A 26,876-nucleotide genomic window follows, 5' to 3' on the forward strand; every position below is an offset into this window, starting at 1 on the left:
TCAAGTTTTTTTGGAAAGAAGCATCATATGTCTAATGTGAAACAAAACAAAGATATTTCTTTGGAAATTAGGTAAAGAGGCCCAAATAAACTTCTTGGTCTTGCTACAGCTTACTTGCATGCATTAATTGTCAACAATATTGCTAGTGTTCCTTGGAATGAAAGGTAGTCATTTAGTCATTTAAATCTATAATATTTGGCAAAGTCAACATAGCCCATATGGTGCACTAGTTTCTCCCTATATAGGAAAATCAAAATTTTCGAGTTGAGTGTTTCATTGGAAAGAAGAAAAGGAAGTTAATCCCTTAAAGTGTTGCATCGCATGCTAAAGGGTGTAAAAATAATTGTGAGTCTTCCTAAAATCTCTTACTATTGTTGGTTCAAGATATTATTTATTATTGATGGATAAATGATACAAAAAGATGTGGGTTTACTTCTTAAAAAAGACTAATGATATAGTGCCTTCCAAAAATTCAAGGCATTGGTCGAAACATTCATAGGGCATTGAATCAAGTCTTTGTAGACTAATAATGTGAGGAATTCACCTCAAATCAATTCAAAGTATATAAAAAAAAAGATATTTAGCACCAGTTAATCACATTATGTACTTGAAAACATAATGGAATGGTAGAAAGATATAATCGGACTATCACGAAGATGTCCTAATGCATAATACACAACATTAACACATCTTATCACTATTAGGGATAAGTTGTGAACACAATAATTTATCTCTTAATAATCAATCTTTATAGAGCCTTGTAGACTATCATACCAAAGGAATAACAAACCTAAAGTATCATTCTATATTTTCTTTCAATCATTTTAACTTTATTTTTCTTGAAGAAAAAATACAAGCTAGAATCATAAGTATCTAATATTTCTTTGTTGGTTATAATAAATACTCTAGGCCATACAAGGTTATTGATATTCTACTAACAAGTCGTTATTAGTCAAGATGTTGATGTAAAATGGTAACATTTTTTGCCTCTAGCAAGAGATCAATGAAGTTTATGAAGCTAGTATTATGGTAATTTTCCCTACAATTCATCATGTTACCATGTGCATCAACCTTTGCTAGTTGACCACTTGTCTATTGAAGAAGCAAGACTAAACGTGTCTCCACTCTAATTGATGCTCTAATTGAAATCTTGCCCTCACAACATCGCTCAAGCCAAATTAGTGGTTGAAGTGATATTCCACTTTGGAAGGTGTAAATGAAGATAACCTCATTCATATGAACAACCTCAAAGAAAAGGAAAACAAATAATTGGTTTAGCTACCAAGCATGTTGCCTTTGTTCTTTTTGCATTCTTTTTTAGGTTTATTGTCATGAAAGTTGCTTATGCAAATATCTTCCCCATTTCTACACCTCTTAGGAACCATATTGTAATTTGATGAGTAAGCCTTCCAAATCCTTTCAATTTAGTCATTGCAGGAGGTATTAGGATGTATTAGAATTGTGATGTAATAAAATGTATGCTTCAATTTGCATCTTATAAATTAGGTGGTTAGATGCAAATCATGCTTGCAATTATTGTAGCTCATTCATGATCTTCTTGTATTATAGTAGTGATAACATTGATGTGGTGGCTATAATAATAAATTTACAAATCTATAAATAGTTGTGGTCTCCATTTAACACAAGTCTTCTTTTCTCATCTCATTCTTTTGCTTATGCTAACAAAATTATTTATTAAATAATTAATTTTATATGTTCTTAACATATTTGAAAAAAAGAGTTAAAAGTTTAAATGTTCTGATTAGAATATCAATGTTTACCTTTATATCTTCATGAATTGAAATAATAACATAGACCTTGTATATTTTAAGTGGTTATTTTCATTAATGAAAAGAATAAGATCCAAATACACTAGACTAAAGAAATTATTTAGCTTATCTAAGGAAATTTGGTTTATAGTTTGCTTGACTAATTGTGTAGATGGACATATTAGGTTATGGGAGTATGCCCTAGGAAGCATTCCATCATCTTACCATATAGAAATCCTTGCAAGGTAGACATCATGTGTATCTTACCCCTCTTAGGCATCATTCGTACCACACCACTTACCTCCCAAGAAACTTCTACATCGCAAAATGTGCCACACAAGATTATGTGCCACTCACGCACTTTTATTCAACCAAATAAATTCTTTAGTGCTAATCTTAAGAAACACTTTCATGCTCTAAAAAATAACATAGAGGATAATGCAACTAGTAAAATAGGTGCCCACAATCATAGCGGTTTGTTGATTCCAATCATTCACAAGGCTTTGAGTGCATGCAAAAGGTCTCACCCCAAGTTGGGGCCTGCAAACACTTTTCCGGTAGACCCATGGTATGACAAAGAATATAAAGCAACCAAGAGATCACTAAAAGAGAGAGGAATAGACAAATAATAGAATTTAATATATGAAAAATTGGTGCAATCAAAAAAGAAAAATATGTAATTGAAAGAAGGAATGAATTAACCTCACTTGGAAAGCATAATCCCAAAGGTTTTTGGAAGGAACTACAACAAAATAAAACTAAGGTTGAAAATAGTGTTACAGATGCCTAGTGCTTGGAATATGCTAGGCTTCTTTATGAGTAGATTCATGAGAAGGACTACCCAACCGTTGATAACACATCAATAGAACTCTTCATAATAGATAATATTAAACAAGGAATAAAGAATTTAGCAAGTGATAAAGCATTGGACATAGATGGGTTACAAGCTGGAATTTAAAATGCGGGATCAATACTCTTGCCCCTCACATAAAGAGAATTTTCAATAACGTCAATTAGAAAGGATTTTCGGTGGAGTGGACAACTAGTGTGGTCATCCTTTTCTTTAGAAATGGTGATATCAATAATCCATCTAACTATCACACAATTATGGTCAACCTTCCCTTTGGGAAGTACTTTGGGAGCATGGTAGAACAAAGGATTAGCACTTGGGCAAAAAGGAGGGTAAAAGGGCAGGCAAGCTTTAGGTCGAAACACTCTACCATTGATCACTGCATCACTCTTAGACACTTGATTAAAAAAAATTTGGAATACTCAAGGTGAGGAGGCTTATTGTTGTTTTGTGGACTTTAAGAAGGCTTTTGACACGGTTCCTAAAGACAAACTATGGCACAAAATGGAAGAACTAGGCATCCCAAATGTGTAGAGTTGTTGTACATAGACTATATGAGAAGGTTAGAGCTAAAATTAGAATAAGTGAAGGTATGTCTGAATGTTTTGGTAGCGATATTGGAGTTAAGCGGGGCTGCCCTCTATCTCCCACACTTTTTGGTCTATACATTGGTAAACATGGTTAAGCAAGACAAAGGGGGATGGTGTTTAGTTGGTTGGTTATGTGGTGAAACTACTTTTATATGCGGATGATCTTATCTTAATTTTGTAATCAGCTCATGGGTTAAGGGAACATCTCGAAGCCTTGGAATTTTTTTGTCAGGAGGTTGGGATGCAAGTGAACATCACCAAGACCAAAATCATGATTTTCTCATTTAAAAAAAAAGATAAGCAAATCACCTTTCTTTTTGAAGGCAACTCGTTGGAAATAGTGAAAGAATACAAATATCTCGAGATTGATTTTCACTATAAGCTTAGCTGGGGGACTTATTAACAAAAAGGATACAAGGAGGTTGGAAAGCCTCATACTTACTTCAAAATAGGTGTAGAAAAGCGGAACTTTGGGATTGGAAAACTAGGAAAACCCTTTTTGGTTTATTGGTCACACATGGATGTGAAGTGTGGGCAAGCAGCGCATCAAATTGCAGTTGGAGACAATTAGAAAGAATCCAGAAACATCTAATAACAAGCAATCTCAAAGTTAAAACCATAGTTTCATATGAAAATTTGCTAGTTGAAGCATGAACTTTTCCATTGGAAGCATCGACATTAATCCGATTGATATGCTATTTAAAGAAAGTTGATAACATGGATAAAGCAAAACAACAATTGGATGAACAAGTGGGACATCAATTTGCATGAGTGTCCTAGCATCAATGGTGAAATAAAAAGTTATGTTATTGAAATTTTGAAATGCCATGTGGACAAATTAGATTGTGCGGAAAAATGTTTACTGCATTAAAGAGTTTAACTTAGCAAATGACCATGATGGAAAAAACATATTTAGGGGCTATTAAAGGGAAAGCAAGGATGCTAGTTGCACAGTTGAGAATGATATCGCATCACCTTAGGTGTGAAACTGGTAGGTAGAAGATACCCAAGGAAACATGGGAAGAAAGAACTTGCATATTCTGCAATAAGGGGGCAATCGAAACAGAATGACGCTTCATCATGGAGTGCACAACTTACGAGGATATTCACAATTAGTAGGAAAATGGATTGAAGGTTGACAACATGCACCAATTATTTGAGGAAGATAAAATTAACCAAACTGCCAACCTCTTGGTCAAAATAAATAGTAGGAGATCTAACATCGAAAAGAATTTGAAGTTAAATTAAGGATGCTATCTTTGATCTCATAGACTGTTTAGTCTCGTGGACGTCATTAAATCTTTCATTCATTCTCCCATCCACAACACATATTTCTACACTTGTTGGGATCATGTGGCAACAATTGTTATGGATAATGTTCATTCCACCCTCTCATTTACAAGTGATATACCTCTACTACTCTTCGACCTCTATTCTTCGACCTCTATAGTCAAAGATAATAGTACCCCTTTTTGTAGCATTATGATTCAAGATCATGTGTAAATAAACATCAATATGTTTTCTTCATATGAACTTGAAGTTTAAACATACCATCCTCTTTTCTCATTAAGAAGGCATTAAGTTATGGGAGATACTTATTTCCCATATATGCCATCACACATTAAAAAATTTAATATCTTAGAAAATTTGCCACATCGATGGTCTTTCAATTATGCTAGTAAACATTGGTATCTTCCACATATTGTTTCTACCAACCTGATTGTTGATTTAATTATTCCTTTGGAATGTGAGATTCCTATTTCTGATAAGAGTTTGATTATCATGTTCTTCCCCCATCCTTTCAACAAATACATAAATAGTTCAACTTTTGCACAACTCTTCAAATATTTTCCAACTCAAATTTCTAAGATTTTCTTAGTCTTGCTCAAATTTCTAAGATTTTCTTAGTCTTGATTTAATTTCATGGAAAATTGATTTTAATCAATTTAGTCAATTGTGATTAGTGTTCAAATAAATGAATGAAAAATAATAATGGCCACAAGGCCAAAGCAACCTATGGACCCAAGAACAACACAACCCTCCAACAATAGGGCAGTGAAGTTTTAAACAATTTGTAAACTCCTTTTTACAACTATTCTTCGACAATGAATTTTGACAAATAAGTTTGTTATTTTTTTCAACCTTTGTTCTTCAAACAATGTGCTTAAATTGTTAGTTTTCAAGATGACCTCATAATCATATGCTGAGCATTCCATGATGAAATACAATTTTCTCTACCATTCTTGTGTTCCAAAATAGGCATAATCTCTTTTCCAACTCCTCTTTAGGTATCATCCATCTACTTGTTCTAAATCTCAAGTGATGAAAACTAGTCTTTAGTTGGATGATCAATATTTTTGTCTTTCATTTAATATTCGCTCCTATGTAAGCTTTGTCCTTATGATCTCCTGTGAGATTAAATTCTTTAATATGATAATAAGCTTTTTCTGCACATTATGTTTTGTCCAGATGCCATTTCTGAATTTTTTCCAAACTTTTTTATTTCCTAATTAGTATTTAGGCATTCCTTCATATTAATGTCCCATTTCTTCATCCATTTTTTGTTTTATTTCATCAATGTTCTCTTCCTTTAGTTAGCTCTTCCTCCATAATCATCTTAGGCCAATGGTGTTTTTCCTTATTTTGGGTCTTCTTAACTTACTAATTGGATCATTGTCGATGCTTCCAAAGAAAAGGTGCTTTTTTTTGCCAGTTAAATCTAATATGGAACAATTGTTTTAATTTTGAGGCTGGTTATAATCAGATGTTTTTGAATTCTTTCTACTTGCCTACATTTCTGATTTGACATGTTACTGCCTTAGATTCCACACCCGTAGAGGATCATCTGAGTGACCAACAAATCAAAAAGCATTTTCTCAGTTCTCCAATCCCATAGTTCTGCATTCCTGCATCTATTTTGTAGAGTATATAATGCTTTCCATCCTCAAATTCTTTTTGCTCTGCACGTTTCCCGTTTAAACTTCTTGTGAAAATCAAGCTCAAAGTATTTGTACTTGTTCACAACCTTCAACAGGTTGCCTTCAAAAAGAAAATTTGTATTGCTCGTTTGCAAAGGAGTAATGATGTTGTTTATCAAGTTATACTTAGGTGGCGATGCCTGCAGGGAGTTGGTTTAAGCATGTGTTTAATGTGAGGTTGTCAATTACTCTTCCATTTTTTATAGATACAATGAATAATGTGTTCAAATCTTTAAGGGCTTGTTTGGAAGTGTCTTTTGGTGACATGAATTCAGTTAAATAAGCTTTAGAACTTTAAATTGAAGTTTCTTGTTAATTTGAGCCTTTATTTTGTGTCATACTTAATTGTTGGATCAAAATATTGGAGTCTGTAGCATCTCCAAATTAAACTACAAAGAAACATAAAAATGCAGGAATCTGAAGAAACCAGACATACACAGACCCATCAAATGTTTTAAAAAGAGTCTGCAAGGGACATCTTTCATATGCTACTCTGAGAACCAATTTAAAAATTGATCTGTTCTTAAGAAGTCCTTCTACAATAGCTAAATTTAGAAGGTATACCTCTTTAGTCTTTCCAATTCTGGGTAGGTCATGTAGAATACCAAGTATTATCTAAAGTCATTCCTGCAAACCAAGCTTGTGCTGGCACATTCTGATGGTTCTTTTAATTCTAATTTGGAAAATGCTATTACAACAAAAACTGCACCAATACGACTTGCCATTTCAGGTGGCTAGGATAAATGACATGGAACAAAGGGCCTGTATGAATCCTTGCTCATTTGCAAAACCATACAGACTCTTCTAATAAAAGAATCAGAATTTGTAAAATCAAATGTGTTAGCAAAAGAATACAAAAGCATACATGCTTTTTCCTGTGTTCAATACAAAGAATATCATTCAACTTTTGAAGACTTTGTCTTTGGTTTTCTGGCAGCTAGAAGCATCTTCGTCCTTTCCAACACACCAAAGAAAATTGAACCTCCTATTCCAATCCATAGCACCCTTGGACCAATACCCTACCACAGTGTGACAATATATGTCAGTCTGATGCAAGTGAAATCAGTTCAACAATAATATGCACTACATAGAGTAAGTATAACATGAGTACAAAACACTAAACTACAATGTACACCCCCTCCAAGGGTAAAAAGTAAAATATGAAGATAATGCTACTATAAACAAAATAAACCTTTGCCAAAGCATAGGGCCCTTCTTCTTGCACAATCTTCTGAACACAGTCAAATACACCCTTGTATTGCCTTGATGATCCCTATTTCAAAACTGATGGGATTAGCATTCCACTCTTGCTTATGTTATCTTGGTAATTAGATATGATGAGACTGCAACTTCAAATTTCAAAGCAGAGTACCTGAACCATCAATCTTGTCTTAATCACATCAAGAGGAGTAGTTATTGCACCAGTAAGGGCACCTGCATGAAATGCAACAGCACATACCATGATCTATTAATCAATGCATTAAGTAAACAAACACATAGGATCTCAAGTAAGAAATATTAAAGCAAACTCTATCTAGAGCTTTTCTACAAGTTTTATTATAGCATAATAACCCTGAATCTTATATGTAAATAGAAACCAAGATGCAGTCAAATATAAAATAATTAGTTTGCTGAAATAATATGTAAAATTGACAACTAATGAAATTCTATTTTGACCTGCAAATTAATTTGGCACAATCAACATTCCACTGCTAATGGGATATGTACGCTGCCTAGTTTACAACACGACAAAGGGACTTCAAATTGGTTCTTTCTATTCAACTTGGCATTCACTCAATTCTACTTGAGATGATCACGTAAGGATCAAGAACAAAAACTGAACAACACACTGGATAAGTTAATTACTGGTTCATTTACTTGTAAAGCAAAATAACTGTCTTTAGGAAAGCGAGAGTAAAAATCTTGTATTTCTGCAAATACACTTGAAAGCAGACAAAATCCCTCTATACAATTTATCATGATATTTGATTTCAAGGAAAAAGAATACATACTATATTTATAAACTGGTCAGTGCAAAGATTAAAGCCTCAATGCTACACACAATCCTCCGAAGCAGATTTTGACACACCCTTCGAGATTAAATTTTCCAACAACAAAAAAAATGAGAAACTAGGATCTGGCTAAAAATTCACCTGGGCATTCCTCCAGTAGAGAGATGGCACACCTGTTGGCTATTTAGAGACTTGTAGCTCAAATGAAGGTGCCTAATTTACTGTTAAATAGAAGTGTCCAAGTTATTTAAATCATTCAGTGATGCGAGGGTAGAATTTCCAGAATTCAAACAAGTGATTACGGAAGCTTTGATTGCCTGTCCATACATTCATAATTCTAAATCATAAACTTTCATTGATAACCACAGATATCTTAAGAAACCTTGAACATACAATGGTATGCTACCTACTATGCCCTAATTTATTGAAAAGCAAGCATTGTGAATGATCCAATTCAAAGGAAGAATTATGAATGAGCCCATGGATTTGGAGTCAAATGTTCAAGATGTTTGTTGCCGGGAATAATCATTATGTTATGTTGTTATATTATGTTTATGTTGTCGTCGGTAATAATGAGTTACGGCGGTCAGTTAGTTAGCTGACGGGTAGGTAGTTGGAGTCGCGACGGTTGTGTCGCACCCCTTCGGGTATTATATATTGTGTACCTTTTCTTCGAAGTGGGATCATGATAGTCGTGTCAGATGTAATGTTATAAGCACTTATTGTACATGGACTGTGGAATTCATACAGAGGCTGGTTATTTAATATATTTCCATTATGTTCTGTGCATTTACTTTCTGCATTTAACCGTTTACCCTAGAGGGCAAACATTTGGCGCCGTTGCCTAGACGAACTCGGGAACGGAAGACACGGATGGCGCATAGACACAATGGGCCTACCCGTTGGTGAAGTAAACCCGGAGGCCGACGACGCACGGACAAAACTTTACACAGGAGAAGACACGGCAACGCGAGAATTTTCGATTTTGCTCCAGGTAGCCATTCAGACATACGTTCGACGAGAAGCGGCGGAGGCAAAAATCCCACCAAGTGCCGTGTGGACAGCGCTGGAGGTTAGCCCGGCAGTAAACCGGTTAATGAACCACCTAGCTGCTTGCACAGGCATCGCTGGCACAGCAGGCCCACCTGGAGGAGATTGCCCAGGAAGAGCGACGACAACAAATCCTGCAACGCTACGAAGAGAACAGCCGACGGGAAACGGAACGAGATGCGCCAGGCCAGGAGGAAATTGAACCTTGTAATAATCCCGACACACTGCTGATATAAATTGTGGCCGAAAGGCAAAATAAAAATAAAAATAATAAAAGTTTTTTTGTGTACATGGCGTGTGTTTGCTGTGTATGGAAGTGACTTATGCCCAATAGACTAAATAAGGACAAAAATAAAAAGATACAGAGTGACGAATGGGAAGTGGCACAAACCGCATTGAATCTCAAACAACAGATATAACGAAGGCGTAGGCTAAGGCAGCTTGCCGAGGGACGACCGGCCGAGGGGTTGCCCGAAGGGAACCCAGGAGGTGTCACGGAGGTTGCGGAGGCAGAGATAGACAGAGAGAACTACACTGTCTACACTGTTGTAGGGCTGCCAGAAGGAGTCACGGAGGGTGCTGAAGGAGAACTCTACAGTTCGCCAGAATACCATCGTAGGGTAAGAAGCCGTGAAGAGTTGGTGGAACAAACAAGGCGAAGTCTAAACCTGATCGACGCTACCAGAGACTTGCTAAAGAATTTGTCCATTTCAGAGGACAACTGGAGGGAGACAACGAAAGGTGACGGTACGACCGAAGGTGCCGAGGGAGCACAAGGGTATTGTACGGGAGGCAATTTGTTTGGTGCGGTGTCAGCAACTTTTTCCGAAGAACCCACAAGTGGAGGTTCAGTTGCAGGAGGCGGAGGATCGCTAGGTACAAGCACACAAGGAATTAGAGGAGCGAGATCCAGCAGTGGGATGGCGAGTAAACAAAAATTGCCAAAGTTCACAGGGGAGGGCAAGGAAGACCCCTTACGGCACTGCCGTACATGTGAAACCATTTGGTCCGCCAACGGAGTAACAGACCAGGATGACTGGGTACAACAGTTCCCAGCCATGTTACGAGGAGTTGCCATAGATTGGTACTCCGATGTGGACAAGCAAAAAGTGGCCACGTGGGCCAATCTACAAAAGGAATTCACGGGGGAGTTTCGGTTGCTCCATGATGACAATGAAATTTTAACGGAGATATACAGTACCAAGCAAGGTACTAAGGAGGCAGTACGGGCATACAGTCGGAGGCTGAAAGAACTCTTGGGTAAAATGGAGAGCCAGCCGGCTGAGGGCTTAAAAAAACGATGGTTTGTGGAAGGATTGAAATCCTCACTACGGAAAAAAATGAAGATTGTACCCCCGACGTCATATGACGACGCCTATAACAGGGCAATGGATCTAGAAAGCGAATACAAAACATCAAGGAAGAAGAAAAGTAATAGATATTCATCTGACGATGATGAAGATTCTGACGGAGAGAGCAGTAGCAGTAGCGAATCGGATAAAAAGGTACACGCGCTCCAGAAGGACATGGAACGAATGCTGAGAGAATTCAAGGCCATGAAAGGGAGTACAAGTAAGACGGAAGAAACTGAAGTGTGGTGTACAGACTGCACGAGTGACGAACACACAAAGGGTACTTGCCCGAAGAAGGCATTCTGTGAGATTTGCCAAATGATGGGACACTCCACCAAGGAGTGCCCATACAATATGAAAACCCGAAGCACGAACCAAGTGTTGTTCACGGAGCAGGCCACAACATCCGCACCAGCGGGTACCGGTCAACATACTAACACAACGGCATCATCTGGAGGATACCGGGACAACAGACGCAGCGGCGGAAGGAATAGCAACAATAACAATAACAGAAGCCGTATCCAGTATGACGCCAAGGGCCGACCAATTATCCAATGTAGGGCTTGTAATCAGTGGGGGCACTTCGCCCGTGATTGCACGAAGGAAGCCACCCCTCAGCACCTCTGCCGTTGGTGTGGGCCAGGCGACCATGAGGACGCAAATTGCCCGCAGGCAGGGGTTAATCTCCTCAACATCGAGAAGGCTGAGAAGACTGGTGAGAAAGAAGTACTGGTGATCACCCGCGCCCAGACGAAAAAAGCCACTTATCCCGACCCCCATACGGAGAAGGAGAGATTACGGGAGGCAAAGGCCAATATTGAACGTGAGATGACGACCGAACGACAGGACAACGAGGTGGCGAGTACATCATCCCGTACGGAAGCGGAAAATAACATCATTGGGCAAATCTTGCAGATGGAGGTGCCGATAAAGGTAAAAGACCTTCTAGACTCTATGCCACAATTGAGGACTGCCATCCTCACCAATGTGCAAAGCACCGCAGCGTCAAGTGCACCACAGGTACGGGTTCCCGCCACCGCATCGTCGAGTGCACCACAGGTACGGGTTCCCGCCACCGCATCGTCGAGTGCACCACAGGTACGGGTTCCCGCCACCGCTTCGAAGAGTGCACCACAGGTGGAGGTTTCCGTTAGCCCTTCGACTGACCTGATGTTACTAGCCTTGAGCAGTGGTAGACACCCAGCTGTGGTAGAAATGGGTATCCGTGGGACCATTCTGAAGGACACCATTGTGGACGGGGGATCTGGGGTGAATGTACTACCAGAAGAAACATGGAAGCGGCTGGGGAAGCCCACCCTATGGCCACCCACATTCAACCTGGTGGGAGCGGACCAACACGGCATTAAGCCACTCGGCCTGTTGATGGCCCAGCAAGTGACAATTGGTACGCAACCATTCTTGTTAGATTTCGTGGTTATTCCCTCGAAGAAGAAAGGCTATGACGCCATCCTGGGGAGAGCGTGGTTGATCAACGCGAGGGTAAACCACAACTGGAAGAAAAATACACTTTCCATGGAGAAGGGAGGGCGGAAATATACCATTGACCTACACACCCAAGATGTTGGCGAAGAGCTCGCCTCTTCCGACTCAGACTCAGAGGACTTTAATAAAGGGGAAGGGGGTCCCGATGAAAGCAAGGGCAAGAACGCGATGGAGCCGAATAGTGAAGGGGTGCTCGAATTGGAGGGATGTTCTGAAGAGGAGGTATGCTCACTTAACGGGCTCTTCCACTGGCAAATGGAGGATTATGAAATGTTCCAAAGCTACAGGCTTGAAGTAGAGGAACCAGAGCAACCAACAGAGGTGTACCTGCCGGAATACAAAGAATATTGGAAGGGAGACGCCCCAAACCCTGGCGACGTAGATAATCCGAAGAGTGTTGGCCACAATTGGAACCCTGTATGGAAGACCGCAGTCTTCAAAATCTTTATTATTCTTCTTCTTTTTATGTACGGGAAGGAGGTCGTGGTCCCTGTAGAATTTGTGGTTCCAGGTCTTGCGATGGCCATTGAAAATAGATTGGCCACCAATGGGTACAAATTGAAACCCTACCACGCGAAGCGCGCAGTGGACCCGAGAGGCCGGACAGACACTCGAGAGGCCGGAGGGGGACCCGAGAGGATGGAGGGGGACTCGAGAGGCCAGGCAGGCGACTCAAGAGGCACTGGACCACAGCAGGAGACTTTTGGGCGAGGAAAACCGAGAAGGATGAAGAGCGATCCCAGAGACAGGGGACTCGAGCCGAAGACTCTCTAGACAACTTTAAAAATAAAAATATTGTGAAAAAAAAACACCACCGTACGGGGCCGTACGGCAGATGACCGTACGGTTGGAAGAAAAAATTTGAAAAAAATCGCACGGTCGTACGACAGCAACCGTATGGTAAAAAAAGAAAAAAAGAAAAAAAAGGGGAAAATGGCCACCGTATGGTGGGACCAAGGTGACACCACCGTGCGGTGAAACCACCAAGGTGACACCACCGTGCGGTGGACGGTGACACCACCGTGCGATGGAACCATCGACGGTGACACCATCGTGCGACGGTCACACCGTGCGGTGGGAGCCACCGAAGGTTGTTGCCGCGACATGAATCAACCGCACACCCAGCATAAACCCCCGCACACAAAGCACAGCGGCTCCGTCGTCATGGTCCGCTGTACGGTGGAGGGGTGTAGGCCGCACGATTGGGAAGGTGGCCGCACGATCGGAGGTGCCAATGCTGTTGTTGACCGTACAGGGAGGTTGTATGGCCGGGGTGCCATCAGGGACATTACAGTGCCTAAAAAAAAAAAAAAAAAAAAACGACGACGACGGATTGAAAAATGATTCGATGACATCTGGACCCTAGACACTAAAAATATTGGAGTGTAGAAGAAGGGTTTTGACATCATAAAATATCACAGAAATGCTGCCCCTCGACCCCGCGGGGGCGCTGCCCTAGACCCCGCGAGGGGCGCTGCCCCTCGACCCCGCTGGGGGCGTTGCCCCCAGACCCCCAGTTTATTTTGAGCTACAGAAGACCACGAGAAGTGTTGTGGTTGTCCGTATTGTGAGAAAGAAGCCCGCAGCTAAGCATTGGCAGGGAAGCCATAAGCCGTAGAGGGAGACAAATTTGGAGGTTGGGAACAAACAGAGTTTGAGGGAAGGCTTTGCAGGTCCGCGTAGTCGTACGACACCAGGGAGTTATTCAGTTCAGTTTTTAGCCTTTGGGGAGTGTGATGGAAGATTTGAGGTGTCTCCTAGCATTTGTGCCAGCGGATTGTGGCCACCTCCAGGCATGACTGGTACGCTTTGAGGAACTCGGAGTATGTCTCAGCTGGACGTGAGGTTGCCTTGGTGGATGCACAGAGGGCTCGGGAGGAGCTGACCACCAGGTTGGAGGCAATAGTCGCGTGAGACTTAGTTCAGCGTACCCAGGAGTTGGATGCCGGGAGAGCAGCACGGGTGGCAAGGACAAATTGGCTAGGGAGACAGTATCAATTGAGTAGTAGTTGGTGGAAGCTGAGATTGAAAAACGTGTTTTGCAGACAAGTTTGGGTTAGGCACAGGAGGACTGTGATGGCAAAGGAAGCAATATTGGTGAATTCGGCACTTGAGCATCGGATGGTAGCAGAAAAGGGTTTTCAGGCGAGGACGCAGCAAGTGTATAAGATCCGGGCCCGACTAGCGTCAGTAATTTCTGTCGTTCATCTCTATTTTGTATTAAGTCGTCGGAGTTGACTTCTTTTCTTGGGGGGGATGATGTTGCCGAGAATAATCATTATGTTATGTTGTTATATTATGTTTATGTTGTCGTCGGTAATAATGAGTTACGGCGGTCAGTTAGTTAGTTGACGGGTAGATAGTTGGAGTCGCGACGGTTGTGTCGCACCCCTTCGGGTATTATATATTGTGTACCTTTTCTTCGAAGTGGGATCATGATAGTCGTGTCAGATGTAATGTTATAAGCACTTATTGTACATGGACTGTGGAATTAATACAGAGGCTGGTTATTTAATATATTTCCATTATGTTCTATGCATTTACTTTCTGCATTTAACCGTTTACCCGAGAGGGCAAACAATGTTCACAAGGCAAAATAATAGAACTAAACATATATAGACAAGGAAAACCAATAGATTGAAGCCTGATTTTGGGGAAAGGAATGTACTAGAACTGACTACCATCTTGTTGGTGCCTGTTTTTCTACCAAACATTAGGATAGGATACCCGAAGGCATTCTATCCTCTCCTGAAAAATCACTACTGATTCCAAGGTCTATAGGTCTATATGTGCGAACAAGCGACTTTAGTGGAATAGCTTCTTGGGTAGTGTATGCTGAAATTTCAAGGGGGACTCACGTTGACAAGTATCTCGAACTGCTGAACTTAGAGATGGATTTGGCAATTTTAGGCTCTTCTTTTTTTTTTGGGGGAATTTTCTGGGATTTAGGCTTTCAAAAGAAATGGAAAAAGGGATAGGGTTAAGAAGGCTAATCTAATCCTACGAACTCTAGAGACGGTATCAACTAGGTGCTCTCGAGAAACCAAACCTTGCTTCACCACACTAGGGACAACTACACAAGGCCGGTGCAATCTTCAATGGGTTGTGCTTATGATCGAGATGTTGGGATGCATAGGGGATGGGCTCAGACTAACTTTGCATGGTAGAATGGAAATCATCCATTTACCAAAAGTATGAGCGGAAATGCACCATCAATTGACACTTATCAAATCCTTCATTCAAATTAACAACAATGAAAGCAAATCTAAATTAATTCTAACTAAGTGTTGAGGCAATTGAAACCATGCAAATCATTCAAATAATAGAGATTACAAAGCAGCGCACATGCACTATATTATCTGGAAATGACCTTAAGCAACAATACATCATAAACCTCTCACTCTCCAAATGAGAGGAGGCAACCTTATATAGTTCTCAAAAATAAATGAATGGCCGAGATCAAACAGCAATCAAGGGCCAAGATTGAAAGTCTTAAACCCTCATTAAGGTTTCCCGAAATACTATCAGCTCAAACAAATGAAAGAATGACACGTGGTGCAGCTGCTAATTTCACTGAGGTGAGTGGCCACTTTCTTCTTTCAGAGATTCAACGTATCTGGACACAATGAGCTTGACCTCCTCCATGGTGACACTTGGCAAACTGCCAATCTGGAAGTCGATGAGGTCCACATCATCGGTACATGTGGCAAGGATGCCTTCCCATTCAACTGCTTGGGTGAGGAAGTTATCATCGATGGAGAGGAAGTTTGCAATCTTTGAAAGATCGCCTTTGTCAATCATCCCTAAATCCTTGAAGAAGCTTGCCTGAATCCTGGCTCTCAGGTTCTCTGCTTGTAAATGCTTCTCCCTTAGGCTTTCCTTCTTCCAGATCTCTGACGCCACATGGAATACCTTGCCCAGGATCTCTCTAACACTTGCCTCTGTCTCAAAGCACTTGGTCTCGGATTTCTTCAGAACCTCAATCCGAGTGACCAGAGTATAGTACCATGTGCCGAAGTCGTACCTGTCTCCTGTCTGTATGATGCCTGAATCCACTAAGCTTCTCTTCGACATGCCTCGGATAACCTTCAAGCGAGGGAGTATTTCATTTTGAATTTCATCCACCTCTTCCCAATTGGAGGCTAGATCCTGGATACGATCAATCAATAAAGAAGTTGCCTCATGTGTCGATACTAAGTTTTCTACCAGTGCATCAGCATGCACCGAAGCGTCTGAAATCCATTCCTTTTCTTGAGTGTACGAGCCCTTCATATCATCATAGTCCTTCATTGATCCCTGCTGAAGAGGCTGTGGCGGAGTAGCCGGGACTTCACGGTTGAGTGGGCTAGTAAGATGGAGAACATACTTCTTCCACTGTTGGTTCTCTTCTTCAACCTTCTTCCTCTTTTCCTTTTCATGAGCTAGCCTCATCTTTAGAACGTTGCACGAGTCATCAAAATATTGGACCTCTTGGTCCTGGGTGGGCTTACCTAGCTCTATGGTGGTAACCTTGTAATCATCCGCGGTGACATCGTCTCTAGTCTTCCCTTCTTTGGGCACCGCTATCTGGACTATCCTGAATCCGGCACTGTCTCTCTGAATTAGGGAAAACTTCCTAGCGGGTTTGGGTGGTTTCGCTACAGCAGGTTCATTCACCTTCTCCAGGAATGCTGCGGTGACCTCCTCGGTTGAGTGGGCCTCCTTGGGAACCTTGGCCTTTATCCTTGCTCTCCGCCAATCCGGAATGGTTGATTGCTCTATAGTGTTCCAATCAAACTCATCATCTGCCTCTCCTGGGTTTGTTGGTATGCCATCCAAGAAGATTGTAGGTGCTTCAATTTGCTCTCTGTCTGGACTTTGGAAGACCTCTTCCACTACTTCCTCAATTGGCTGGGAAAGCACTCTTACTTCATCATCAATCACACAGATGTTCATCTCTTGCTCCCCAGTTGCACTCTGATCGGGTGCAATGGAAGCAGCACTTAGGATGGAGTGACTCTCGTTGGATTCTCTTCTCTCACCTACAACCCTTTTCCCTATGACCTTTGTGGAGCTTCCAACCAATTCCTTCCTCTTTCGAGACCCAACACTTTCTGGATTTCGAGCATCACCGGCGGAGGTACAAGGATTGACGGACAAAGTATCATCCACTCCCATTAATTCATAAGTCAAGGTCACACCTTTGGCCTTCAACTGTTTTGTCTTTTCAGATGCCCACCACCTTGAATACTCAACCATAGACCTCATGAGGTCTGCTAGATCTGATTTCTCTCCCTCTGTCTAATCTATTAAGACTAAGGGTTCATTTTTCATCTTCTCAAAGCCCGGCTGCTGAAGTTCTAGGTTTTCTTCTACCTGATCGGCAACTCTGAATACTTCCGTTGCTCTCACCATACTCAAAGGGATTCTTGACCAGAATCTCTTCCTGATCTCGAAGGCTATCGGCTGCATTAGCCCAGTAGTCTTCTAGATCCAGTCTGTGCTCAAACGTTGTTCCTTCGATCTTCTTTATCCTATGGAATGGATCGAAATCTTTTCTTGCCTTGTATTGATAGAAGGGATACCAGGCCAGCTCCTTCTCAGCGGTTGCGGCAACTTGTGATGATGGACATGTTTCCAACCCATTACCAATTGTAAGTGAGGACGTTCTTGCCTTCTTCTACTTATCCCTTTGAATCACTATATACTCCTCCAATTGTCTCACAACCTCGAGCAACACCACTCGGTTGGTAGGGTAAGCTGGAATTGGATGTACCAACACCCGAACCGACCGATGAAGTCCATAGACTCTTGAGAGAGCCTCTGGTGCAGGCCACCTTGAAGTGTCCGGGTAATGTGCATCAAGAAGGTATCAGTCACCCTTTTGAAATGGAATTTCTCCTCCATGTGGAGCTGGGGATAGCAATCGTATACTGGAAACTGGTTCTCCTTGTTCCCAACTTCTCCTCTACAAGTGAGACCTCTGTACCTGTAGGTCCTGGCCAAAGAATAAAACAAGTAAGAACTCATGAAGAAAGTCCTATTCGTCTCCAGGTTCCTTAGCTGGCTGTCTAGGTTGTCGTTGATCATCCAGGCCTAGTTCTATAATTTTTACTCCATTGATTATTTCATTAATGAAATAATACATCCAGGGTTCGAATGGAGCTCCTTGAGGATTTCCTATTATTCTATTGAGTAGGACAATCATGTCCCCAATGTCCTCCTTGAAGTATGCTCGCACTAGGCTCTTTCTCTGGAGTTTGGAGGCACCCTTCCTCGGCTTGTCTAGCTAGGAATGGTTAACTATGGCATCATATTCCTCTAGGTGGTCCTGGTACAGACTGTCAGCTTCGTCCTTAGCCATATCCACTATGTTGTGGTACTCTGGGATCCTGAAGGCCTCTCTGATGGCCTCATCGCTGACATTTGCCAACACTCTTCCATCAGGTGCAACAATGTCTTTACTGATGGGGTTGTAGTGTTTGGCACATTCGACTACTAGTTCATTACACTGCATGGTGGGGAGGAAGCCAGCAGCATGCACGATACCACTCTTCATCATCTATCGCGCAATGGTGGTAGGCACAAGGTTGTCCAGACCAAACATTCGCTTCTTAAATTCCCTCAGATTGATGTGTCCGAGGTTGGTGTCGCTGATGTTCTTCCACTTTGAAGTCATCCTCGACTCTGGAGGAGCATCTTTTTCTACCTGGAATTTCATAATGTCTAGGGCCTGCAGGCAAACAATGAAATTTTAAAGTTAGAAAATAATTTGCAAAGTTTTGAAAATAACGGGGCTGCGAAATGGCTAAGTGTTGGAAAATTTTCCATTTTTATTCTCATACTTAGCCATAAAAATCGAATTTTCACCTCAAGAACCCTCAGTCTTAAGGTTGGTTGCGGTTACCACCAAGTGTCAAAACTTTTCAAAAAAAATTCATAGTTAGCCAAAAATGATTTTCTTTCTCCAAATTTTCGAAAAAATCATTTATTAAATTCTGGAAAATATTCAGAAAATTCATAAATCTGCATCATAAATTTAATTTCACCTTCGAATTGGATAGAAGTAAGGCTAGAATTTCCTCCAAAACACTCAGCAAATTCAGAAAAGGTTAAATAATCTCCCTCGCAGTAGTTGCCTTTCTCCAAAAATCCGTGAAACTTTTGCCCAAAAAGTTATACAACTTCCAACAATATCCAGAATTTTCTCCAGATGATCTTCAAACTGAAATACTTTACTAAGCTCTCCTTAGTAACTTTGAACTTCTTGGTATAATAATGAAGTTGATAATGAAGTATTTGTAGACAAGGTTAAATCTTCAAGTAGAAACCCTTAAAGTCATCCAACTCATACTTCTAATTTTAACTTCATGTTTCCCAGTTTTAAGATAATATCTCAAAAAAAACTTTCCATTTTGATTTAAGTTTGAAGATATTTATCAATTTTCCAATATTCCCTTTCAAAAAAAAAACTTTCCATTTAGATTTAATATCTCAATAATCTTTCAATATTTTTTTCCTCCAAAAAAGCTTTCCATCTTGGTTCTAACTTTGAAGATATTTAATAATCTTTAGATATTTTTTTCATTTTGGATTTAATTTTGAAATCTCTGTGGATTTTTGTGACATCATGTTGATTTTGCTTGACTTTTCATGTGTAGGCAGACTTTTAATGGGTTGTCTTCATCTTGGCGGACTTTAGGAAGGACTCCATCAAGGCGAACTTTGAAGGCTAAGGCATAGGGCCGACTTCAGGCAAGGTTCCTTCATGGCCTAGGCAAACTTTAGTGTGTTGGCTATCATGGCCTCTTCCAAATCATGGCGGACTTCAAGCAACATCTCCATGGGCGGAGTTTAGAGACACCTCCTTCATGGGCGGACTTCTAGCAAGGCCCCTCATAGCCTTCCCAACATGTATGGCGGGCATCACACACATGGCGGAGTTTAGACCAACTATCTCACATGGCCTAGGGCGGAGTTTAGAACACATCCCCCTAGGGCGGACTTTAGACCTTACCCCTAGGCACCCCACACACATGGCAAACTTTTGAGGGCCCTCTAGCTTAGGCGAACTTTGAAGACTCCTCCTTCATGAACTCCCAACCTATGGCGGAATTTAGACTTGGTGCTCTTGGGCGGACTTTGGAGGTTGCTCCCATCTTGGGCGGACTTCTAGCACCTCTCCTCATGGCTCTCTAACCTTTGGCAGACTTTAGACTTGGCTCCTCCATAGCTCCCTTACCTTGGCGGACTTTGCTGGCACTTCCTACCTGACCTCCCAATGCATGGCGGACTTTGGAGAGTGCTCCCACATGACCTCCCAATGCATGGCGGACTCTGGAGAGTGCTCCCACATGACCTCCAAATGCATGGCGGACTTTGGAGAGTGCTCCCACATGGTCTCCCGCATCGTGGTGGAGTTTGATCCTACAACAATACTTCAAAACCCTTGTTAGCCAAACTTAGAAGAAATTTCAAATTTTCACAACTTAATCAAATTTAACCAGATTAACTTGAAATTTGAAATCCATGCCTAGGTGGATCATCTGAAGCAGCAAAAAGCCTAAAATCTAGGGATTTAGCTTTTTAGGTCAGAACTTGGAGTTTTCGAGTTCTGGTCGAAGTTGGTCGGTGGTGCAAGTGTAAACCCTAGGTTTGCATCCCGGAAAAGCAAAAAGCAGACATCCCTAAAAAGTAGGGAAAACTTTCTAAAAATAGCCATACCGGGGATTGGGCTAAAAATGCCAAAAACAAAACTTCCTAAAAAATAGGAAAAAGCAAAAAAAAGCAAGCTTTCTAAAAATAGAAAGTTGTCCAAATTCGTCCAAATCAATTGCGATCTTCGTCCTTTGGCCTCTCTAAGCACTTTGGTGGTGTTTGCATTCCGGAATCACATAATTTGCAAAAACTAACTTTCAATCGTCAGGGCCTGAAATGCTTTGAACTGGACAAGGCTTGGTGAAACTGCAGCAAAAGGTCATAGGACACTAACAAAACCCTAGAAAGCAGGAAAAGAGAAGGTCCCCATTTGCAATGGGGTGATGTGTGAAAAAGGTCACAACACATCTTTGGGCAAAAAAAATTATTAGGTCCAAGCACCCTCTCTGAACAAGGAATCATAGCAATTCATTCATTGACCTGGACAACACCATTTATGGGATGAGAACTTGTAGAAGTCCAATTCAACATCATCTCAGTTTTTAAGTAAATAAATAAAAACCCTAGAAATGTATTTTCCTTGGTCAAAAACAGACCTGAACAATCGAGAAAAGAGTATTCTGGGCAACGCAGTAGGTATAAGTTTATAAAAGTCAAATGGTTAGTGCATTGGGTATAGCAGTCGAAGTAGCCAGTGAAGCAGTGCTCCTCTAGTTAAACAAGAATCTTTTAGTGTAGAAAAATCAGTCAGTTTTTAAATTCCATCAGATCTGTCTTCGTAAGCATTTTGTCCTTGCTGATAACAACATTCACATGGCCATATGGTCTGCTCCTAAATTCACTATCTTCAGTCAAACTCAGCATATGTCAAAAGAAAGAAATTGGACAGGTGTATTCATGAGACCATTTATGTAATTTATTTAATCCTTAAGTGGAAGCAGTTAACCCAATCAACTTTTGACCTTGTTAATGCTAACATTAAATGCCGTGTCACTCTGAAGATAGAATAGCCCAATCAAGAGAAGAATATTTTGGGCAATGCAGTAGGTATAACAGTCAAACGGTTAGTACATCAGGTGTAGCAGTCGAAGTAGCCAATGAAGCAGTGCTCCTTGGTTAATACAGAAAAACTAGTTAAACAAGAATCTTTTGGTATGGAAAAATCAGTCAATTTTAAATTCCATCAGATCTGTCTTCATAAACATTTTGTCCTTGCTGATATCAGCATTCACATGGCCATATGGTCTGCTCCTAAATCCACTATCTTCAGTCAAACTCAGCATATGTCAAAAGAGAGAAATTGGACAGGTGTATTCATGAGATCATTTATGTAATTTATTAAATCCTTAAGTGGAACCAGTTAGCCCAATCAACTTTTGACCTCCTCAATGCTAACATTAATGCCATGTCACTCTGAAGATAGAATAGCTGTTAATAGTAAAAAATTTGATAAAACCATGGAAATCGATAAGATGACAGTGATGACATTAATTGTATATCCTGATGCTATCCTCCTTAGACAAATTTTGTAGTCCTTATCATCTTAGCTGTCTCAGAATGTCCTCCAGCAGCTAGAATTCCCATTTAATTGTTTCTATATGGAGCAAAGGCCTACTCAGGTTGTAACCAATATGTAGGAAAGCAATAAATCCTTGCCTGGATTTGTGAGTCCAAATATAAAACACATCTGTTTAATTTGTAGCCTCAATCTAGAGACTCGAGAAGTCCTCACTCCAACATTTTGTTTCTAAAAAGCTGTCATTTTTTTTAAAGAACAGCCATTCAAGCTGGAAAACAGCCTTAAATGACTCTCAATACAGAATCTAAACATGCATTGACAACATCAGTCCTTTTCTTTCCAGTTAACCCCCTAGCCTGTCCTTAAGCTAGTATGTCCTCTTTGACATTTGTTGCTTTTGTTAATCATCCCAAAGAATAGTGTGATATTGTTCATGTGGTGTACTTGGCACATCCATGTTGGGCTATAGTATAAAAGCTACTAAATTTAGTTTATAACTTTATTGTGGAATTCCATGAAAATCAAATGTTATGAATTTCAGAACCCAATGCATTGTGATACTCCAACTCCTACAAATAATGCTTCTGCAAATTCAAATAGTCCACATCTTTTTTGGTGTTGCAAAGTTTGCAACCAGTCACACAAGATTGTATGGTCTGTCTTTCCAATGTCAGAATGGAAAAGAGTCTATAAATGCCAGTTGCGGTTCTGTCATTCCCTTTGAAAATCGTCATTATCCTCAAACTTTATCCCTTCTTGCTCCTGGAATCAACTGCTGATACAGTTTGTGTTGCGGCAATCAATCCAGATGCATTATTATAAAAGCTACTGAATTTAGTTTATAACTTTATTGTGGAATTCCATGAAAATCAAATGTTATGAATTTCAGAACTCAATACATTGTGATACTCCAACTCCTACAACTAATGCTTCTGCAAATTCAAACAGTCCACATTTTTTGGTGTTGCAAAGTTTGCAACCAGTCACACAAGATTGCATGGTCTGTCTTTCCAATGTCAGAATGGAAAAGCGTCTATAAATGCCAGTTGCAGTACTCTCATTCCCTTTAAAAATCATCATTATCCTCAAACTTTATCCTTCTTGCTCCTGGAATCAACTGCTTCTACAGTTTGTGTTGCCACAATCAATCCAGATGCATTATTTCAGGCAGTGCTACAAGCAACATTATATAGTTGGTTTTAGCTGATAGTCCCAAAACTCTACAGTGAAACTGGCCATTACATTCCTATTATCTGTCTTGCATTTTCTCCATATGGTACCACCCTTGTGCTTCTTGGTGAATACATGTGTATTTAAAGTCATTAGATATTCAGAGTCAGATATAATATCATGTACGTAGATACCAATGTTAAATGTTTTTAATTGGACACATCAAGTCTCCTTCAAGACCACTCTTCATGGAAAATTGCAAGCCAATGATATGTATATTATAAATGGCAGGCCTTATAGAGTAGTTTTGTGTATATTTGAAGTTGATTTGACATGGAATGCAATATAATTAATATTTTCCCTTAAATTTGCAATTTCTTCTTAAAATAAAAGTGTTTCTCCAAGTTTCTGAGGATGGCAAAAAATTTCCAAAATTTTAGAGATAGCAAGGGAGCAGCAAAAAAATTTATAAATTTTGGAGACAGCTGGGTAATGGCTATATATTAATATATATAAATCTAAAATTATTATTATTATATACACAACATAATTTACACAATATACAAACCAACTGAGAACACAATACAACAATTAATCAATGATAATTCAAATTGCTAAGGAAACAATGCCAAGGCCCACTTTTCAAAACATACATCAAAATGATAAAGTGTAATAACTTCAATATTATAGACCATCATAGCTCAAAATGGGAATCCATTACAAATTGAAATATTCAAATAACTAATAAGCTAAGAGTTCAAAGTATTAACTTGAGTCTTAGTTACAAGTGACAAGCATCAAAATAAGAAAATTGAATTACCAAAAAGGATATCCATAGCTGTTTTTGTTTGAGGAATAAGCTCGCAAATCAGAGTCATCCTCATCTTCAACTGCATATATAAGAAACTCCTCCTAGTTACTGGAATTGTTGGAAAGACTGGAACTATATTGTCCAATATCATCTGCACATTGTGGTCATCATCAAGTTATCATGGCTGCTTGGGCTCTACATCCCACTATTGTGCTAGCCTATACCTATTCTTAGGTTTCTGTGACCAAACAAGTGCAAACCACCATGCATTGCAACAAGCTTTTCTACTCTTGCGTAAGTCTATCCCTTTAGACAATGGATTTATCTGTGGATCGATTCTTCTCAAAACCAGAGGAATTAGAGAACTGTGAGACAAGACAAATGGCAAGTGTACACAATGGTTCTAGAGGTCCATTAATTGTCCATCGACTAATTGGCTTGACCTGTGCCAAAGTGTGCTTGTCAATCCTTGCCAAAGTCTTGTAGCCATCCAATTTTGTCAACTTATTACACCCTACCATGATAAGTGAAGCCTCCCTTAGAGTAAACATTTTTTTAAGGCTTCAATGAAACCATATCTCACCTTGCAGTTGTTAATGGGAAGAATTCTGCCAAGTCTTTCCACACACCATTCTAGATTCAAAGCATATGCAACCATGTGTAGGAAGGTGTTCAACCTCTCCCACCTTTTCCAAACGATGGGGTGAACACGTTCATTATACATCTGTATGGGGCTTCTTTCATGAATGGTGGCCTTCATTTGGCCAACCATGCTATCAATCCACTCATAAATCTCCCCATGTCTAGAACTATCAGAATTCCTAAATCTGATGATGGTCAAAACAAATTGTATAAAAAAGTGGCAACGATCAAAATCTCCTTTACCCTCTTATTTCAATCTTGTGTTATTATCATAAGTTCCAATGGCTCTTCCAACTCAAGCATCCACACTAGAAGAATGAAACAGGAAGCAAATCAAGTCTCAACTGGTTTTAGGAACTCTTTCTTTGCAAAAGGTCTAAAACAATGCCAATGACGTGTGGTGATTGCAAATGAATCTTTGAACCTCCTTTGCATCCATCACCACCCATTTCACCCACTCTATATTTATAATGAGTGCATTGTTGATAGCATGCAAGGACAAGGGGTTCAATAAATGTTCCTATCTACATATTTCCCTACAAACATATGTTGCATCATTAATCACCTCCATTACATTTTGAGGATGATCTCCTCAATGGCTTCTCTCAAGATATAAAACTAAAACCAAACAGCTTTGTGTTTCTTGGGCAGTTAATTGTCCTCAAGAAATAAGGTCCATCAATGCATGAAAGTATAATGTTGATGAGTAGACAATGTCTAATATCCATCCACCCATCTAGGATTATACTACGACCATGTGTTATCCATTTGGCTTTCCTCCCATCCATCAACCTTCGAATATTGTTTTTCCAGGAGAGTGGTTCTAACTCTAGTCTTGCTAGGACCCACATAACCAAGAGTAGCATTGCTTACTTGTTGAGCATGTCCTTGTACAAAGGAGATAGAGGAACAATTTGAAAGAATGCCATTACCAATGTAGAAATTGGCAATGGCCTCATCTCCAAACTCCCTTGTTGCACATTGACTGAATGTGATTGGATTCAATGATGATGAACTTGTAGCTTTCCATTTCCCCCTTGATTCCATTGTGATTGCCTCAAATTATGGAAATGAAGGTGATCTACCTAAATTTGACTTCATTTCATTTCATGTCAATTTGGAGGGAGCTGAATTTGAATTTGAAGAGACTTCTCTATAAATGCACGGCTCTACTCCTCATTTGGACATCGATAAATATTTGCAACGAAGTACTGCCGAAATTTAGACTGTTTGCTTCGAGGAATGCATACCTCCTAGCTGGTTCTTGGCTTCTTGCTTGAAAGATAGCAACTAGTTGAGATTGTGAGACTGTTCTTTACACTGAAGAGCAGATGGAGTGTTCATTGTTGTAGTGTCATTTGATGTTTTCTAATGTGTTTTGGGGTGTTTGTGAGTTTTCAGGTTGCAAGTTGATTGTAGAGCTTAAGTAGTTTTTCCATCATAAGTCTAAGGGGAAATTTTTGTTGCATTTGGGTATTTCACTCTTTATTTTCCTTAGACCTAGGCGATCCCTTATGCTAGTTTTCAGAGGTTAATTCGAAGTTTTGGATTTTATGTTGCAAATCGCCCTTCTACCTAGGCCATACCATGTCTGAAGTTGTCTTGAGAGGCATGCATTAATGTTTTGATCAAATTTGCAGCTGGTTGTTGTTCTTGGCTTGGACACCTCCTCTCTAGAATTCCATTGCATTCAGTTTCAAGTCTTTCCGTTGAGTTTTGGTGAAGTTATGAGCATTTTAGTAGGTTTTTCTGTTGTTGGTTTGTGTTTTTCAGTCTGGTGGTGAAGTAAATCAGACTTAGAGTTTTGGAGTTTGGGGGTTGTTTCTTGGGTAGTGAGTCTCTTGAAACTTGTGGAGTATATTGAGCATTATTTGCAGCTGTTGGACAGCGATATCTCTCGATTGGCCATTCCTTTTATGTATTGTAATGCAGATTAGTAGTACTAACAGCAACCTTAATTCTGTATTGTTTCACAACACCCACTGAATCAACA

The 26,876-nt window shown here is 40.1% G+C and overlaps 1 protein-coding gene across 1 annotated transcript in view; it reads right to left on the minus strand.

Annotated features, from left to right (window-relative positions):
• Positions 1–6,637: 6,637 nt before the first annotated feature.
• The window catches only part of LOC131066687 (S-adenosylmethionine carrier 1, chloroplastic/mitochondrial), a 145,817-nt gene continuing 125,578 nt past the window's right edge, over positions 6,638–26,876 (minus strand). Inside the window, exons 10-12 of the mRNA XM_058001519.1 lie at positions 7,560–7,621; positions 7,380–7,460; positions 6,638–7,206 (exon numbers count right to left, since the gene is read on the minus strand). Coding sequence (XP_057857502.1) covers positions 7,084–7,206; positions 7,380–7,460; positions 7,560–7,621 — 266 coding nt within the window. The 3' untranslated portion in view covers positions 6,638–7,083. The remainder of the gene's footprint in view (positions 7,207–7,379; positions 7,461–7,559; positions 7,622–26,876) is intronic.

The sequence above is a fragment of the Cryptomeria japonica genome, chromosome 3 (genome assembly GCF_030272615.1).
Source record: "Cryptomeria japonica chromosome 3, Sugi_1.0, whole genome shotgun sequence".
NCBI classification, from domain to species: domain Eukaryota; kingdom Viridiplantae; phylum Streptophyta; class Pinopsida; order Cupressales; family Cupressaceae; genus Cryptomeria; species Cryptomeria japonica.